At 45.0% G+C, this 19,543-nt stretch overlaps 1 protein-coding gene across 1 annotated transcript in view; it reads left to right on the top strand.

Annotated features, from left to right (window-relative positions):
* Positions 1-6,668, top strand: part of LOC136387384 (protein MTO1 homolog, mitochondrial-like) — a 30,317-nt gene extending 23,649 nt beyond the window's left edge. Inside the window, 2 exon segments of the mRNA XM_066358810.1 lie at positions 5,677-5,769; positions 6,353-6,668. Coding sequence (XP_066214907.1) covers positions 5,677-5,769; positions 6,353-6,668 — 409 coding nt within the window.
* The last annotated feature ends 12,875 nt before the right edge of the window (positions 6,669-19,543 follow it).

Genomic DNA, 19,543 nt, shown 5'->3' on the forward strand with positions numbered 1-19,543 from the left:
CAAAAACTCTTTGTAAATTGTAAAAAGCTATATGAATGTAAATTGTTAATATAATATGAGTATCATAACATAATTTTGCTTACCAGCCACTTACGAATCAGTATTATTCTACCAACAAGAAGAAATAAAGAACATACAGCGAGATGAAGCTCTCTAGCTGCCAAAAGACCTGGATTATTTGACTCTCAGGGATGTGTCTTTGTCCTCTGAAGTTCGAGAGAAGCTACATTTCAGTCACCCACAGACAGTAAGAAAGCAGGCAGTGGATAGGAACAGTGTATAAATTAAGCCAGTGGTTTAATTTTTTAAACCTAGAGAAAGCCTGGCCACATAACTAATATTTTATTTCATCAAAAAAAGAAAACTTAACCTCTTTTAATATCTTTTTATGACAGGTATCAATATATTTTTGTGAGAGATTAAAAAGCTTAATCTAAATAAATAACCAAAAGTCAAGAATTGGGTTAGTTATAATTCAGTGGTTTTCAAAATACTACTCAGATACCTACTTAAGGGTTCCATATTGTGGCCTTGGGAGCTACTAGGAGAAAGAGGGGAGCCAAAGGGACCTCACTTCATGCTTTAGCCTAAGTGTGTATGTGCATGCACATTGTGTGTGTGCACCTGTAATGCACACACACTCGCACAAATCTATAAACATTGTAAAAATACTTTATATTGTGTAGTATTGAACTTCTACTAAATAGTTCAAGACTGATAGGCTGTATTTATTGATTCTGACTTGTACATTTTCACGTCTCTGAAACTGAGTGGTACCTTAAAATTGGTGGTGTCTCATAGTTTAATGAGTAGTGGGTTTTGTATTTTCTTAGTGACTGTGGTTCATAAAGAAATAATTAACAAAAATCTGGTCTGACCTGGCCTGTGGTGGTGCAGTGGATAAAGCCTAAACCTGGAATGCTGAGGTCGCTGGTTCAAAACCCTGGGCTTGCCCGGTCAAGGCACATATGGGAGTTGATGCTTCCTGCTTTTCACTCTCTCTCTCCTTTTGTCTCTATCTCTTATCTAAAATGGATATATAAAATCTTTAAAAAAGAAATCTAGTCTGCCTAAAATAGGAGCACCTAAATATATAAAGCAGACTATGATGGATATAAAGGGCGAGATCAGCAGCAATACTATAATAGTAGGGGATTTCAATACCCCACTAACATCACTAGATAGATCCTCAAGAAAAAAATTAACAAAGAAATAGCAGACTTAAAGGACACACTAGATCAACTGGATTTAATAGATATCTTCAGAACCTTTCACCCTAAAGCAGCAGAATATACATTCTTTTCAAGTGCTCATGGTACATTCTCTAGGATAGACCACACATTAGGGCAAAAAAGTGGTCTCAACAAATTTAAAAAGATTGAAATTGTATCAAGCATTTTCTCTGATAACAATGGCATGAAATTAGAAATCAACCACAACAGAAAAACTCAAAAATACTCAAACACTTGGAAACTAAAAAGCATGTTATTAAATAATGAATGGGTTAACAATGAGATTAAAAAAGAAATTTAAAAAATTCCTAGAAACAAATGATAATGATCATACAACAACTCAAAATTTATGGGACACAGCAAAAGCAGTACTGAGAGGGAAGGTCATAGCATTACAGGCATACCCTAAGAAGCTAGAAAAAGCTCAAATAAAAAACTTTGCATCTAAAAGAACTAGAAAAAGAACAGCAACTAAAGCCTAGAGGTAGTAGAAGGAAGGAAATAATAAAGATCAGAGTGGAAATAAATGATGTAGAGACTAAAGAAACAATACAGAGGATCAACGAAACCAAGACCTAGTTCTTTGAAAAGGTAAACAAGATTGATGAACTTTTAACCAGACTCACAAAAAAACCTCAAATAAATAAAATTAGAAATGAGTGGAGAAATAACAACTGACACAACAAAAATACAAAGGATTGTAAGAAAATACTATGAAGAACTATGTCCTGCCTGACCAGGTGGTGGCGCAGTGGATAGAGCATCGGACTGGGATGCAGAGGACCGAGGTTTGAGACTCTGAGGTCGCCAGCTTGAGCGTGGGTTCATCTGGTTTGAACAAAAGCTCACCAGCTTGGACCCAAGGTCGCTGGCTTGAGCAAGGGGTTACTCAGTCTGCTGTAGTCCCACGGTCAAGACACATATGAGAAAGCAATCAATGAACAACTAAGGTGTCGCAATGAAAAACTAATGATTGATGCTTCTCATCTCTCTCTGTTCCTGTCTGTCCCTATCTATCCCTCTCTCTGACTCTCTCTCTGTCTCTGTAAAAACAAACAAAACAAAAAACCTTCCAAAAATTGTATGCCAAAAAATTAGACAACCTAGATGAAATGGACAAATTTCTTGAAACATATAATCTTTTAAAAATCAATCTGGAAGAATCAGAAAACCTAAACAGACTGATTACAACAGATGGGATCGAAACAGTTATCAAAAAAACTCCCAACAAACAAAAGTCCTGGGACTGATGGCTTCACAGGTGAATTCTACCAAATATTCAATGAAGAACTAACTCCTCTCCGTCTCAAGCTATTTCAAAAAATTCAAGAGGAAGGAAGACTTCCAAGCTCCTTTTATGAGGAGAGCATAATTTTGATTCTAAAACCAGGCAAGGACAACACAAAGAAAGAAAATTATAGGCCAATATCCCTGATGAATTTAGATGTAAAATCCTCAACAAAATATTAGCAAATCGGATCCAGCAATATATGAAAAAAATCATACACCATGATCAAGTGGGATTTATTCTTGGGAGGCAACCTGTCTACAGCTTACTAGACGGGGAATCAAAGATTCCTGCCTGGCCTGCATGCTGCTGCCTGTGGTCTAGAGTTGATCACCAGGTTGTTGATCTTTCTGCAGGTGTTGTGTGCAGCCTTCCTGTGGCCTAGGAAGTCCACACGGAGCTGGTGCTCCCTCTACAAGCTATCTTATGTAGCCCAAGCTCTCTGAAGGCCTTTTGCACTTGAGGTCTGAAACCCTTCCAAGTTTATTCTTACTTGGGTACTCTCTCTCTCAACCCTCGAGTGCTACACAGAGATTCTTTGTATCTTAGAGTTATTCTTTCATCATAATGAATTACAGTGGTACCTTGAGATATGAACAGACCAACAAACGAATTTTTTAAGATACAAGTGGTAACTTGGTCTGTATTTTTGTTCGAGATCCAAGTGAAATTCCGAGATATGAGTCGTGATTCAGGAAGCTGCCGCTAGTTGGCGCATTGGCGCATGGTCCAGTATTGGCAGTTTGATATATGAGGTGACTGACTTACGAGCTCGGTTACAGAACGAATTAAATTTGTATCTCAAGGTACCACTGTATTCTCATATTACATATCTCCTATTTATCTACTATGTGATTTGATTTCAATCTCCTGACTGGACCAGAATGCCAGAGAATTTCTTAGTAGTCCCAGGAGGTAGACCCCCTAAAGATAGAATTGGGGGATTGGTTTAGTCGTTCCTGTGCTAGAGTGCAGTGCTGAAGGAGAAACCATCAAAATAGATTGAGTAGTAGCCAGAAAAATTGGAAGAAAACTAGAATATCTTGATGTCTCAGAAGAAAAACTATATATATCAAGAAATACCTGGGCCCTGGCCGGTTGGCTCAGCGGTAGAGCGTCGGCCTGGCGTGCAGGGGACCCGGGTTCGATTCCCGGCCAGGGCACATGGAGAAGCGCCCATTTGCTTCTCCACCCCCCCCCCTTCCTCTCTGTCTCTCTCTTCCCCTCCCGCAGCCAAGGCTCCATTGGAGCTAAGATGGCCCGGGCGCTGGGGATGGCTCCTTGGCCTTTGCCCCAGGCGCTAGAGTGGCTCTGGTTGCGGCAGTGCGACGCCCCGGAGGGGCAGAGCATCGCCCCCTGGTGGGCAGAGCGTCGCCCCATGGTGGGCGTGCCGGGTGGATCCCAGTCGGGCACATGCGGGAGTCTGTCTGACTGTCTCTCCCTGTTTCCAGCTTCGGAAAAATACAAAAAAAAAAAAAAAAAAAAAAAAAAGAAATACCTGTGAGGCCCTGGCCAGTTGGTTCAGTGGTAGAGCATCGGCTTTGTATATGGATGTCCCGGGTTTGATTCCCAGTCATGGCACACAAGAGAAACACCCATCTGAATCTCCACCCTCTCCCCTTCGCAGCCAGGGCTCAAATGGTTTGAGCAAGATGGCCCCAGGCACTGATGATGGCTCCAAGACCTCACCTTAGGCACTAGAATAGCTCGGTTGCCGACCACCGAAGCAACGGCCTGGCTTATTTCACTTAGGCTAATATTCTCCAAGACCAACCATGCTGTCACAAAGGGTAAGATTTTCTTTTTTTCGGATGAGTAGTATTCCATTATGTAAATGTACCAGTTTTATTATCCACTCATCTACTAAAGGACACCAGGGTTGCTTCCTAATCTTGGCTATTGTAAATAATGTGGCCATGGACACAAGGGTACATACATTCTTTCAGGTTTCAGGTTTCTTTGGATAAGTTCCCAGAAGTGAAGTCTCCGGATCATAAGCAGTTCCATGTTTATTTTTAGGGCTAACTCCATACTTCCTTCCACAGTGGGTGCTCCAATCTGCATTCCCACCAACAGTGCATGAGGGTTCCCTTTTCTCCACATTCTCAACAACTGATACAGTGATGATAGCCATTCTGACAGCTGTAAAGTACCGTATTTCCCCATGTGTAAGAGGCTCCCATGAATAAGACACACCTTGATTTTGGCGCCTGAAATTTGAAAAACCAATGTATTACATAAACTTATTGAATTCAAGGTTTACTCATCATAAAATTCATACAACTCTGTCATCACTGTCAAAACTCGCATTTATTAGCTTTCCTCATCTGTGTCTGATGATGAATCACTGTCTTCATATATTGCCTCATCCTCAGTTTTATCCATGGCATTTGAAAACCCACACTTATACAAACACTGTATAGGAAAACAGGTGAGACTTATACATGGGGAAATAAGGTAACTTTGCTGTGATTTTTACTGATATTTTATTTATTTTAGTGAAGCTGATACAATGTCCATTTTAAAGCCCATATCCCAGGCCAAAATGTACAATGAAAATTTAAAAAGAACAGTGTTCTGTTATACACAATTCTACACAAATAGTCTTATTAACTCTAATGAAAGTTAGAAACTTTCTGGGACCTTGCCCTGGTGGTTGATGGGTAGTCTTGAAAATGCATCTTTGAAAAACTGTACAAGAACTTCTTTGGGTCCCCTCCTGGCACGAGCACTGCCAGGTGAAGGTGTGCACCTGTGGGACTTCAACAGGGCCTGCACACTGTCCCAGAGAAGGGGACTTTCACCATACTCTCCCGGGATCTGCTGGGACCTCTGCATTCCCCTGTTGTTCTCAGGGCTGTTTGCCACCAAACCAGAAGCCTGCCAGACTGATGGGGACAGGGCACTCTCTCCAGTGTCCACAGTGCGTGTTCCCCCACTGGGAGGTCGGCCATCACCTGAAACACACTGGCTGTGCAGCGCCTCTTATTGGAAGCACGTGTGTTTGCTCTCTGTCCCTTTAGAAAACACCGACTTTCAGGATGTTTCTGCACCGCAGGGATGTTAACCCTCTCTCTGGCCTTGGGTTGTGAGGAATGCTTTCTAACTTGGGGTGTGTCTTTCCAGATTTTCACATTTTTCTCGTGTTTGTTTTAGGCTGAGGAAGGGCCAGCAGTTGCCTGACTGGCATCAGGCCCTGCACTCACACTTAGCACAGAGGTCTCTAGCCCTAGATGATGTGAACACTTAGTAAAAGGGCTTCTTTTTTATTTCTATTTCTTTTCTACCTGCTCTGTATTTCACCTGCAATTTCTCTTTCAAATGACAAAAACATATTCAGATAAACAAAAAAACGATGGGAACATGTCCAATACCTATTGTAGTATTAAACTGAGAGGAAAAGCCCAGAATAGGTAAAAGAGCAGAGACACAGAGCAGGTGAGGGCTTGCCAGAGGTGGGAGGAGTGGGGTGAGTCCTTCTGGGGCGGGGTTTCATTCGAGGTGATGGAAGATTCTTTAAGGCGGTATCAGTTGTGTTTGCATAGCATCTTCAAGGGACTTCATGCTCAGGAATAACACAACTTAAAAAATAAAGTTTTATTTGACATTTATAACAAATCACACTATAAAAAATAGAATAAAATAAAAATACAGAACTCTTACAAATAAAATTAAATAAAACCATGAATCACACCATGGAAAAAAACACAATGTTAAAAGAAAATAAATCTGTCAAAGAGAGGTGTAAAACAAGGTCTTCTGGTGTGCTAGGGACAGGTGGTTGAAGGACAAGCAGCTCTTGAGCTGGCCCTGACGCACTGTCCACAGGCAGCTCCCCTTGTCTGGCCACAACAGGGCAGTCTGGGCAGAGGGTTCTTGAGGCAGCGCTGGTGGGGCCTCAGTGTGGTCAGGGGGCGCTGCTCAGGCCGGGATCAGCTCCAGAGCTGCAGCTGGAGCGGCTGCTGGAGGAGGCACAGCGCTGGGGTCGGGTGCCCCTCCAGGTCTGGCTGGACCTCCGGTTCTGCCGGTGCAGCCGGCTCCTCCAGATGTCCCACAGGTGCCGCAGGAGCCGGCTCTGCTCCGGGTCCCCTACCCCAAGCATCGCCTCAGACAAGAGCAGTGACATCACTACATGGCAGCAGCAATGACCTCACCACACAGTGACCTCACTGCCTGCTGAGAGAGCCCACCAGAACTCGGAACCCTGGTTGCAAGGCAACCACATTCTAAAACAGCCACTTCCAGCTCACTCGGTCAGAGGCTTCGGCACAGTCGACATGTTCTCGTGTTGCTGCCCCTGTCCCAAGGATGTGACACCCAGATAAAAGGTCGATATGGTTTTTTCCATCATGGCCACTGCAGGGTTTGGTCTCAGCCCAAAGGCCTGTGGCCCTTTTCTCGGCGCAACCCAGAAGTAACCCATGGAGGCTCAGAGGTGGTGCTTCCAGGCCAGGCCGCCACTGTGATCTCACCTGAGCAGGTCTATGTCCCCTACGTGAGAGTGTGTGTACGTGTATGTGTAAGGGGTTTCACGGGGAAGAGCCTGCCCTCAGGAGGAACAGGCTGAGCAGGTGGGTGAGAAGCCTTGTGAACCAGGCATGTTCACACCCCAGGTAAAGGCTGGCTGGTTGGGGGGAAGTGTGGGCGGCACCCTCTGCCCCAGGTTTATCCTGAGCCCTGGAGGTGACGCTCATGTCCCCTGGGAGGAGGTGCTGCAGACACATCTCGGGTCTGATTCGGGAGCTGAAGGTGCAGTGGGCAAAAGCAGCAGCGACCAGGGCCAGGCTGGGCTTGAGTCCACCCGACCCCTGCGGGTCATGTCATTGCAGAGCTCAGTCAGAAACACGGAGGAGCAGCACCGGATGGAAGGGGACCCCACACCGTCTCCATAACAGTGGGACAGGTGCAACTGGATACTGATATTCAATGCAGGACCGCAGTGAGTGAGGCCACCTGGGCGACTGGAAACTCAGGCCCCATGGATGACCTGAGTAGGATTCCTCCCTTGTCTCCATTCGTAATCCAGATGTCTCCTTCCTGGGAGCCACCCTGGGTCCGGCAGCTGCTCCACCAAAGCCGCCCGGGTTCCACACACCCGAGCTCACAATGTCTGACCCCAGCCTGCAGCAGCAGAGGGCCCTGTTAATGGAACTGAGCCAAACAACCTGGAGCCCGAGGAGGCAGATTCAAAGGGAAAGTGGCAGAGGAGAAAATGTGGTGATAAGGGAGAGTTGGAAGGGCATGCAAGATTATTGGGAGTTGGTGTCAGACAGAGAAGAAGCACTCTTAGAGGCTGACCAGGAGCAAACACCGGCCTCAGACCACCCATGTGTGGACAGCAGGCAGGGAGGCATCCTGCGGTGGGCCTGCGGCTGTGGCTGTGCTCTGTGTTAGGAGTAAACATGGAAATGCAGGCACATGGGGGATGTTTTCTCCTCTAGCAACTCCAGCACCAGCCCAGGAGGCAGAGTCGGCTCCTGCTCCACCCGAGGGACCTCCCGAGGAGCCGGCAGCACGGCCAGACCTGGAGGTCATCCCAGACTTGGAGGTCAACCCTGCCTTGGAGAGGTGTCCGACTCGTGTTCTTTACACCTCCTGAAGCCCCTTCAGATGCCGTTGTAGAGCCAGGTTCCGCCCACACAGTGGCTGCTGACCACCCAGAGGTTGGAAAACCACTTCCTTAGGAAGCCTCCAATGAACCAGACCTGGCTCTGCCCAGACGAGAGGAGCTGCCCCTGCACACCACCTCGGGGCCAGCTCGGGAGCCACTTGTCCAGTCAGCTTTCCCTGAGACATCTGGAAAGTTTACGTTCCCACACCTTTAGAATCATTTTATTTTCTGTTATAGTTATATTATTTATGCCTTGGTATTCTATTTAAATTAATTAAATAGAAGTGTTCTATTTAATTAATTTTATGTAAAATTGTCCTGTTTTCTTTTCTTTGGCTATTTTATTCTAGTTATAGCTATTTCCCTGTACTATGATTTGGAATAGTTACAAAATAAAAGTTTAGAGATTCCAAGGTGGCAGTAGAGTAGGCAGACGCACAGACTGCCACCTCCCATGACCAAACTGGATTACAAATTCATGTAAGACGGTTGAATTGAAAAACCAACTTTGGACTAAAAGAACAGGACTCGAAAACCAAAGCACAGAAGAATCCACACCGATCCTGGAAGGGAGTGCGGGGGCACGGTGGGAGCAGGGGACACTGAGGGTGATAGTCCAGAAGGGCTCTCATTGCAAGAAGAGAGACCTTGAGAGGCAGGGATCCTCAGTCACAGGACCAGAGCCCCAGCCTAGAAACCCAGAGACTAGAGGAGACAGCCGGACATTATTGAGTGGGGAGAAGAGTGAGAGTTCTGCCTGTGGGAAGTGGCTGGCGAAAGAAACTACAGCCTTAAAGGGCCAGTGCAGAAAATATTGCTCACAGCCACTTGCCTGGGACTGCCAAAGGTGAGGAGGGCTGGAGGACTGGTCTTGCATGAGGAGAGTGGCAAGATCGAGACACAGAGATGACCTGAGCTGAGTCATTCTCCAGTGCCAAGGTGGCCATAGCTGCGGGAGGTATTGCTCCCTCTGCTGGCACAAGCCTAGTGTGGGACCAGTTGACTCACTTCCAAAAAGCTCTCCAACTCCAATCAGCATGGAAGGTTGTTCAGAAAGAAGGAAGTAATGTGGAGGGGCAGTGACTCAGGTTTCCAGGGAGACCTGAGCTATGCTTCCCCCTTCATACTGAGAACACACCCTGCCCCGGGAGAGTAACTGGGCAGAACACACCTTCAGATTCTCAGTGGTCACACTCACTGCATTCCCGGATACAGTTTCAACTAGGGTAAAAAAAAAACCCACAAAAAAACAAACAAACAAGATATGCACACTTTCCCTCTCCTAAACAAAGAAGTCCCCTGCTGGGATCAGCAAACATAGAAGCTTCCTGCTATGATAAGCAGGGAAATTAAGGCTTTTAAGCGGTTGTACTAGTTAAGGAGAATTAAAATCCAAGCAACCAGCAGAGGCTGAGGAATAAAGGCTTGGAGGAGAAGCTGCATTCCATAAACCAACCTCAGACCCACAACTCTAACAAGCTTGCAAACCACAAACACAGACAAAATGGGAAGACAGAGGAACATAAACCATACAAATCAACAAGAAAATCCCCAGAAACAGAACTGAATGAGATGGAAGTAATCAAATTACTGAATGCAGAGTTTAAAATAATGATTGTTAGGATGCTTAAGGATCTCAAAGCTACTATGGATGGACTTAATGAGCACCTAAATAAAGAAATTGCAAGCATCAAAAAGGACACTGAAATCATAAAAAAGAATCAATCAGAAATGGCAATTACAATATCAGAAATGAAGACTACAATAGAAGGAATAAATAGCTGGCTAGATGATCATAGGATCAAATCAGCAAATTAGAGGACAAAATAAAAGACACCCTGCACTAAAAGCACTCACTCCCCATACTCCTGTCCCTGGTAGGCCCTCAGTTGCTATGTGTCTCTGCTCCTTGACCCATTCTGGACGTTTCCTATCAATGCAACATTTCCATATGTGCCTTTACGGGTGTGCTCACATACTTATTTTGTATCAAATATCATATTTGTCATTTGAAATGGAAATCCCAGGTAAAACAGAGATCAGATAAAATAAAAACCCTTTTAGTAATCGTGTACATCATCAAGAGTAAAGACTGCCGTTCTAAGTGTGACAACAGGGATAGAAGCTAGTCAGATGTCAATTCCAGGCCTTAAAACAAATACAACAATGCAGAAACCTAGGAAGACAAACTATAAGCTGCAAAGCATTCCTTCCACTCCAAGGCTAGAGAGAGTTTTCACATCCCTGAAGTGTACAAACCTTCTGAAAGTCGATGTTCTCTAAAGGGACAGAGGACAAATGAGCTTTCAACAAGAGGTAGTACACTTGCCAATTCAAGTCACATAACGGCCTTGTCACCTTCTAAAGTCCCACCAGACAGTTATGGAGCTAGGCCTGGCCTGCACAGTGCCTCCTGACCACCCAGAAGCTGGAAAACTACTGCCTCAGGAAGCCTCCGACGAACCTGCCCTGGCTCTGCCCACAGAAGAGGAGCTGCCCCTGCACACCACCTCGGGGCCAGCTCGGGAGCCACTCATCCAATCAGCTGTCTCAAGGACACCTGAAGTTTACTTTCCCACACGTTTACAGTCATTTTCTATTATGCTTATATTTTTATTATGCCTTGGCGTCATTTAGTGTTCTATTTCATTAATTTTATGTGGGATGGGGACATATGCACTGTGAACACCAGTGAGAGAGCCCTGTCCCCAACAGACTGGAAAGCTTATGGTTGTGGCAAGCAGTCACAGGGACAAAGTGAGGATGTAAAGACCCCAGCAGCTCCCTGGAGGGAAGTGGGACAGGCCCTTCGCCTGGGAGGACAGTGTGCAGGACCCATCAACGTTCCACAGGTGCTCACCTTCTCCTGGCAGTGCTCACCCTAGGCCGTTACCCCACAGAAATTCTTGCACAAAACTTTCAAAGATCTCCTTTCAACATTAGCCACTAATGAAATAAGCCAAGAATTGAGACAAACAATACTGTCCACGGACAGGGATGGGACCCATCAATCCTGGTCCTCATGGACAAGGGAAGCTGAGCAGCAGGGCACTGTGCAGGGGTCTCCATATGTTGAAAGATAAAAGAGCTCAGTGGTCCTCTCACATGAGACACATGGCCCAACTTAGAATCTAGGATTCCACCTCGTAGACTACGTACATGTGATTCCAGCTGGCACACACGCATATGTGAGAATCTGAATGTAACAAAGGACACACTGAGAGAGGTGGACCAACAGATACCCAACAAGGCACTTCTGATGTTCACGTGTGGGGTGAGCCTTGTCAATCTCTATCTCCTTGATGTGAGGTCTAAACCTGTACAATGCATGTGTGACTGAGGTACTTTTAAATATATTAAAGTGATACATTCACTGTTATCCATGTATCACTCAACTATAAAGTACATATTCAGTTTTCACTGTTAAAGAATTTATGACTAGAAAAACAAAGATTTACTTTTGAATTCTATATTGTACCATATTGAATTCTAAGGGAATTCAGAAACAAATAGAAACCCAGCCCTTCCGGAGAGCAGAGCCCTGACACAGGGGCTCACTGTGCCCGTCCTTTCCCTGCGTGTGCACGTGGTGAAGGCATGTGCACGTGTGCCCCTGTGCCCATGTGTATACTAGTGGGTGCCTGTGTGTGTGAGCGTGCTCACCTGGGGTGTCTGGCGGGGAGGATTCCTGGACATATGCTCTTCCAATACCTCATTTCTCTAGGGTTGGACACAGCCAGTCAGTGTCCTTGGCATTTTCTGGGACCCCATCAGAATTTCGAAAGCTCCCTGCTGTACCCAGAATGTCTCATTTTTCATTCTCCTTGTTCTAATGTGTACAGGATTTTAAGGAGTTGGGTGTTAGTTCCTACATCCAAGGAGAAAAGGAAAACTTCACAATGAAAAAAATGTAAAGAAAAAGGTCACAGAGTGTGATTCATTCTTTTGCTGGGATAGAGCAGGTTCCAGAGCAGACGGCTCTAGAGCTGCCCTGATGTGCTGTCCAGAGGCAGGTGCTCTGTGGCAGGAACCGGGGCCGGTTGGGCAGAGGGTGCTTCAGGCAGTGATGGCGGGGCCTCAGGTAACTCAGTAAATGCTGCACAGACCAGCCCCGGCTCCAGAGCTGCCGCTGGAGTGACTGCTGGAGGTGGACACCCCTCCAGGTCTGGAGTGGCGTCTGGCCTCTCGGGTGAAGAGGTGGGAGCAGCTGGCTCTGCCTCCTGGGCTGGTGCTGTGAGAGGAGGAAAGTCCACCCTCATGCCTGCATTCCCACGTGCTCCCTAAAGACAGAGCACAGCCAGAGCCTTGCAGGGAAGCCACAGCCCAGGACCCACGACAGGATGTCCTACCGGCCCACAGCCCAGCAGATAGGTGGTGTGAGGCACGTTTTTGCTCCTGAATGACCATAAGGCACCTCTGAGACCCAGCTGGGGCCAAATATACACTCATTCAAGGTCAACAGGGAAGTCCTGGCGATAGATGCAGAGCAGGGAGCGCCCACGCCTCCACGGCCCGGGCCCCTGTCAGGTGCCGGAAGGGGCGGGGCTGGCGGGAAACCACAAAGGGAACACAGGCTGCTGAGTCTTATTGGACTTGAGCAGGAGCCATGCGGTCTCGCTCCTGGTCTGCTGGTCCTGGCATGGCCGACCAGCCAGGTGCCGGGGCCCAGGAATCTCAATGGCCGTCTGCCCCGTCCCCGGACCCGCAGCTGAGGATACCCCCACCCGCACCCCCGCGGCTCCGCACCCGGCCCTGGTGGTTTCCGGTGCAGGAACTGAGAGACCCGTGGGTGTTCACCCTGGAGGCGTGGCTGGCTGACTCCATCTTCGGTGAGCGAGCCGGGTGTGCGGGAGGCCCGGTGCCTCCCGCGTGAGGCCGGGCAGGGCAGCTCTCTGCAGCCTTTCCCAAATTCACCGGCTGCATTTGATCCCATGATGTCAGCTCCCAGCTCTTCCCTTCCCGGGACCACGTTCCCTGCAAATCCAGCTCCTCCTGACCTTTGACCAGGTCCTCCTTCTCTCTTTCCCTGTGTAGGCTCCGACCGAGCCACGATTCCGGACATAGAGTGGATGAACCAGGTCTTGCTGACGGTGGATATAATAAACTCTGGGAACTTAGCTGAAGTCACTGTTTTCGGACAGATCGGTGTAAAAAATCAGGTAACGGGTGGGCTCCTGAACCTGGCGGCACAGCACCACACTAGAAACAGTGCTCGAGGTGGGGGCCTCTGAAATCTGCATGTGGAGGGAACCACAGGTGAAGCACCTGGCTGTACCTGGCTTTCTTACAGCCTCTCTTACTTTCCCATCCTTTCTGCTGTTTTCCAACTCCAGATTTCTGCAAGCAGGCATTGGCCATGGTTCTGAGAATGGTATCTGCGTTATCTAAGCCAAGTCACAAAAACAGATGCATCTCAGGTAAATTAACAGAAATAGCCCCCATTACAAATTATTGCTTTGACATCCAGCTTTAAATATAAGGTCTACCGGAAAGTTCTGTCCGTTTCTATCACAACGTTTCGACACGTAAGCACATGTTTATTTGGTACATGTGTACCTCTCTATTTTTATCACTTAATGTATACATACTGATGTAGCAAATTAAAACAAAGTTGATTCACGTTAGTCTTATGTGTGAAGCGATAGTGTACCCATGGCTACTGATAAAGTTCATTTATGCCACTGTAATTTTTACAAATTTCAACAAGGAAGAAATGCTACAGAAGCAGGTCTGGCCTGATCAGGTGGTGGCGCAGTGGATAGAGCGTCAGACTGGGATGCAGAGGACCCAGGTTTGAGACCCCGAGGTCGCCAGCTTGAGCGCGGGCTCATCTGGCTTGAGCAAAAAGCTTACCAGCTTGGATCCAAGGTCGCTGGGTCAAGCAAGGGGTTACTCGGTCTGCTGAAGGCCCGTGGTCAAGGCACATGTGAGAAAGCAATCAATGAACAACTAAGGTGTTGCAACACTCAACAGAAAACTAATGATTGATGCTTCTCATCTCTTCGTTCCTATCTATCCCTCTCTCTGACTCACTCTGTAAAAAAAAAAAAAAAAAAAAAAAAAAATCATTAAAAAAAAAAAGCAGGTCTGTCGCATCCACCATATTCCCCGGACTTAGCACCCTCCGACTATCACTTGTTTTTTGTCCTTACAAAATTTTTTGAAGGCAAAAAATTCAAAAATGAAGAAGATATCAAACAAGCACTGGTTCAATTTTTCACATCAAAAGATAGCCCTGGCCGGTTGGCTCAGCGGTAGAGCGTCGGCCTAGCGTGCGGAGGACCCGGGTTCGATTCCCGGCCAGGGCACACAGAAGAAGCGCCCATTTGCTTCTCCACCCCTCCGCCGCGCTTTCCTCTCTGTCTCTCTCTTCCCCTCCCGCAGCCAAGGCTCCATTGGAGCAAAGATGGCCCGGGCGCTGGGGATGGCTCTGTGGCCTCTGCCTCAGGCGCTAGAGTGGCTCTGGTCGCAACATGGCGACGCCCAGGATGGGCAGAGCATCGCCCCCTGGTGGGCAGAGCGTCGCCCCTGGTGGGCGTGCCGGGTGGATCCCGGTCGGGCGCATGCGGGAGTCTGTCTGACTGTCTCTCCCTGTTTCCAGCTTCAGAAAAATGAAAGAAAAAAAAAAAAAAAAAAAAAAAAAAAAAAAAAAAAAAAAGTAAAAAAGATAAAACAGTTTTCAAAAATGGGATATACAAATTGCCCTCACACTGGCAAGAAATCATTAATAATAATGACAATTATATTATTTAATAAAGTTTATTGACAGTAAGAAAAATTTGTATTTTGTTTTATTCCAAAAATGGACAGACTTTTCCGGTAGACCTTATATTAGCTCTTTGGATAGTTCTGAAAGTCTGATTAGTATGTAGAGCTCTTAACAACTCTAGTTGTTGGGTCTGTAAATTGAGGACAGATCTTATGAATGGGTTCCCTGAACAGGAGCTGCCAATCACACGCACTGTATACTTTTAAAAGGAAGACGAATATTAATTGCATAAATGTACCTGTTTTATAGTTTTCTAATGCTTTGCCACGATCGCTCTGTTCGCTGTTGCCATGCAGAGACTGTTCTGATATATGTTGGAGAAGCAGGTCACTTGATAAATCATTGGCCCTAAAGAAAAAGATAAAGTCAGAGATCTTAACTGCTTATTCTAATACCACCATCAATTCACTATTTTATTTCTATTAGAAAAAGTCTGAAATAACCTAATGGAGGACATATACACCCCATTTGAAATTAGAATACAAATAAAAATAGTGCTATATAAATCAGTTTGATGATTGAGGATATAAAAGGAAACCTACCTACACAGCTTTTCTGTTGATGAACTCTAAGACTTTGTCTTTGGGTGACATGCTCTCCAATAAAGTTTGGATAGATCATTTCTCTTCTTCTGTGGTGACAATTATATTTTGCTTCACAGTACTTATAGCCTAAAAGATTCAAAGATCATAGTATATCAACATTGATGGGCAAATCCTATACCTTGGCTAAAATAAATCTTTGTTCCATCATTGGTTAATGTTGTAATACACTACTAACAGAGAAAAAGGCAGGGCCTCACAAGACTATTTCTACTCAAGGATTTGTAGCTCAGCCTTTCACTTTTTATCATTTATTCACCCAAGAGAGGCTGGAAACTCTTGAATGCTTGGCGATGTGTTGAAAGTATTTGGTTACCATTATAGGAGAAAAAAAAACCATGGGGTGAGATTAATCTTAATAAAACCATCATGGACTTTAATATAGCCCTACAAGGAAGAAAGATGATTAGTTTCCATTCCATAAGTATTTCGACAATTTAATGCAAAATTTCAAAATACCACTGGTGCCATTTCTGGACCCAGAGATAAAATAGATTTTAATAGCATTTAAGGGAAAAAAAAGAACCAAGCATTTATCCTGCCTTTCAGGAAATCTAGTGAAATTAGCCTAAGCAATGAGCCATTATTATTACTAGTGATGAAGTAAAAAGAAACAATTTTCATTAATGACTAATTGAAAGGACAATTATAATTATTAAGTGAAAGGCCAGGACTGTAACTTTTTTTCTTGAGAGAGACAAGAAGTGAGAGATGAGAAGCATCAACTCATAGTTGCATCATTTTAGTTATTCATTCATTGCTTCTCATATGTACCTTGACCGTTAGAGGTACCAGCCATGCTCAAACCAGCGACTTTGGGATCATGTTGATGATCCTGCACTCAAGTCAGATGAGTCTGTACTCAAGCCGGATAAGCCTGCACTGAAGCCAGCAACCTCAGGGTTTTCAACCTGAGACCTCAGAGTCCCAGGCCGACGCTCTATCCACGGCACCGCCACCAGTCAGGCAAGGCTAGAAACCTTTATAATAACAAAGAGATATAATGGATATCTTTGATTATAAATTGTGTAGTAACTAACTTCATCTACCTCCACTGATCTATCTTGACTTCACAAGAAGAGAACACCAAGCTTAAATATATCGCAGATGGAGACCTTGTTCAGAACCCGATTCTAACAGGGATAATAAAAATGAGACACCAGAAAAATAGAAACATTGACTGGAAATTTATGTTATTATAAGATTATTAAAACATTAGGTGTGAGCCTGACTGGTGGTGCTGCATAGAGAGAGCATTGATCTGGGAGGCTGAGGTCTCAGGTTTGAAACCCTGAGGTCATTGGATTGAGCACGGGATTATCTGGTTTGAGCACGGGATCACAGACATGATCCTGTGATCACTGGATTGAGCCCAAGGTCACTGGCTTGAACAAGGGGTCACTGGCTCAGGTTGAGCCCTGCAGCCAACGCACGTATGAGAAGCAATCAAGAAACAACTAAAGTAACACAAGTATGGGTTAATGTTTCTCACCTCTCTCTCTGTCTGTCTCTCTCGCAAATAAAAAATAAATAAATAAATAGTTCAGGTATGAGATATATTATAGTTATGTTTAAATTAGTCTTTTTGACACATATACTGAGGTATTTATTGATAAAATCATATGTATCTGATATTTACTCTAAAATTAGAGAATGGGCAAAAGACTTGCCAAAACACAAATAAAATTTCCATAATTAATTAAGAAATATTTTGGAAAATGATTTGACTTTGGGTGGTGGGCACACAATACAACATACAAATCAAGTATCATAGAATTGTACCCTTAAGTCTTCTATGATCTTATTAACCAATGTCACCGCAATAAATTTAATAAAAGATAAATAAATGTGGCCCTGGCTGGTTGGCTGTTGTAGAGTGTCACTCTGGCGTGCTGATGATCTAGGTTTGATTCTTGGTCAGGGCACACAGGAGAAGCCACCATCTGCTTGTTTTCTCTCTCTCTCTCTCTCTCTCTCTCTCTCTTCCCCTCCCTCAGCCATGGCTCAATTGGTTTGAGCACATCAGCCCAAGCACTGAGGATGGCTCCATTGAGCTTCTGCCTCAGGTGCTAAAAACAGCTCTGTTGTTAGCATGGCCCCAGATGGGCAGAGCACTGGCCCCAGACTGGGACTGTCGAGTGGATCCTTGGCAGGGTGCATGCAGGAGTCTGTCTCTCTATGTCCCCTCCTCTCACTTAGAAAAAGAAGACAAAAAAAGATAAATACATGTAATAGCATATTAAGCAATCAAATAAGCATTAAAAAGATCTTACAAATGAGCCAAAAACACACAATGGACAAAAGAAAGCCTCTTCAATAAATGGTGCTGGGAACATTGGAAAGCCACATGCAAAAGAATGAAACTTTACTACACCTTGTCGCCCTGCACAAAAATTAATTCAAAATGGATCCAAGACCTAAATATAAGATCTGAAACAATAAATCACATAGAAGAAAACATAGGTACTAAACTTACGGACTTTGGCCATAGAGAACATTTTATGAACTTGACCGCAAAGGAAAGGGATGTAAAGGCTACAATAAACGAATGGGACTGTATCAAACTAGAAAGCTTCTGCACAGCAAAGGAAACTGACAACAAAACAAAAAGGCAGCCATAAAATGGCATACAAACAATAGGCCAATAAGAGATTAATATCCAAAATATATAAAGAACTCAAAAGCTCAGGAACAAACAAGGAAACAATCCAAATAAAAAATGAGGAGAGGAAGTGAACAGACATGTCTCCCAAGAAGACATACTAATGGCCAACAGATATATGAAAAGATGCTCAGCTGCTTTAGCTATTAGAGAAATGCAAATCAAAACTGCAATGAGATACCACCTCATACCTGCTAGACTGGCTATTATCAATAAGACAGGCAATAACAAGTGTTGGAGAGGCTGTGGAGAAAAAGGAACCCCATTCACTGCTGGTGGGAATGTAAATTAGTACAACCATTAAGGAAGAAAGTAGGGCAGTTCCTCAAAAGAATTAAGACTAGAACTACAGCCTGACCAGGCGGTGGCGCAGTGGATGGAGCACTGGATTGGGATGCGGAGGACCCAGGTTTGAGACCCCGAAGTCGCCAGCTTGAGTGCAGGCTCATCTGATTTGTGCAGGGCTCACTGGCTTGGACCCAAGGTTGCTGGCTTGAGCAGGGTGTTGCTCGGTCTGCTAAAGGCCCGCGGTCAGGGTACATGTGGGAGAGCGATCAATGAACAACTAAGGTGTCGCAACAAAAATCTGATGATTGATGCTTCTCATCTCTCTCCATTCCTGTCTGTCTGTCCCTGTCTATCCCTCTCTCTGACTCTCTGTCTCTGTAAAAAAAAAAAAAAAAAAAAAAAGACTAAAACTATATATGACCCAGCAATCCCTCCACTGGGTATCTCCCCAAAACACTTGAAAACACTGGCACGTAAAGACACACGCACCCCCACGTCCATCGCAGCATTATTCACAGTGGCCAGGACATGGAAACAAACAAAATATCCTTTGATAGAGGATTGAATAAGATGTGGTACATACAGTATATGCAATGGAATATTACTTAGCCATAAGAATTGATGATATATTGTCATTTTCAAAAGCATGGATGGACCATGAGAATATTATGCTGAGTAAAATAAAGTTAATCATAAAAAGCTAAAAACCAGCCTGACCAGGCAGTGGCGCAATGGATAGAAGAACATCGGACTGGGATGCGGAGGACCCAGGTTCGAGACCCTGAGGTCACCAGCTTGAGCGCGGGCTCATCTGGTTTTAGCAAAGCTCACCAGCTTGGACCCAAGGTCGCTGGCTCAAGCAAGGGGTTACTTGGTCTGCCGAAGACCCACGGTCAAGGCACATATGAGAAAGCAATCAATGAACAACTAAGGTGTCGCAACAAAAAACTGATGATTGATGCTTCTCATCTTTCTGCGTTCCTGTCTGTCCCTATCTATCCCTCTCTCTGACTCTCTCTCTCTGTCCCTGTAAAAAAAAAAAAAAGTGAGGGGTAGTGCAGGAGTGTAGGAGGAGGAAGTAAACAGGGACA

Source organism: Saccopteryx leptura, chromosome 1 (assembly GCF_036850995.1).
Source record: "Saccopteryx leptura isolate mSacLep1 chromosome 1, mSacLep1_pri_phased_curated, whole genome shotgun sequence".
Classification (NCBI taxonomy): Eukaryota; Metazoa; Chordata; class Mammalia; order Chiroptera; family Emballonuridae; genus Saccopteryx; species Saccopteryx leptura.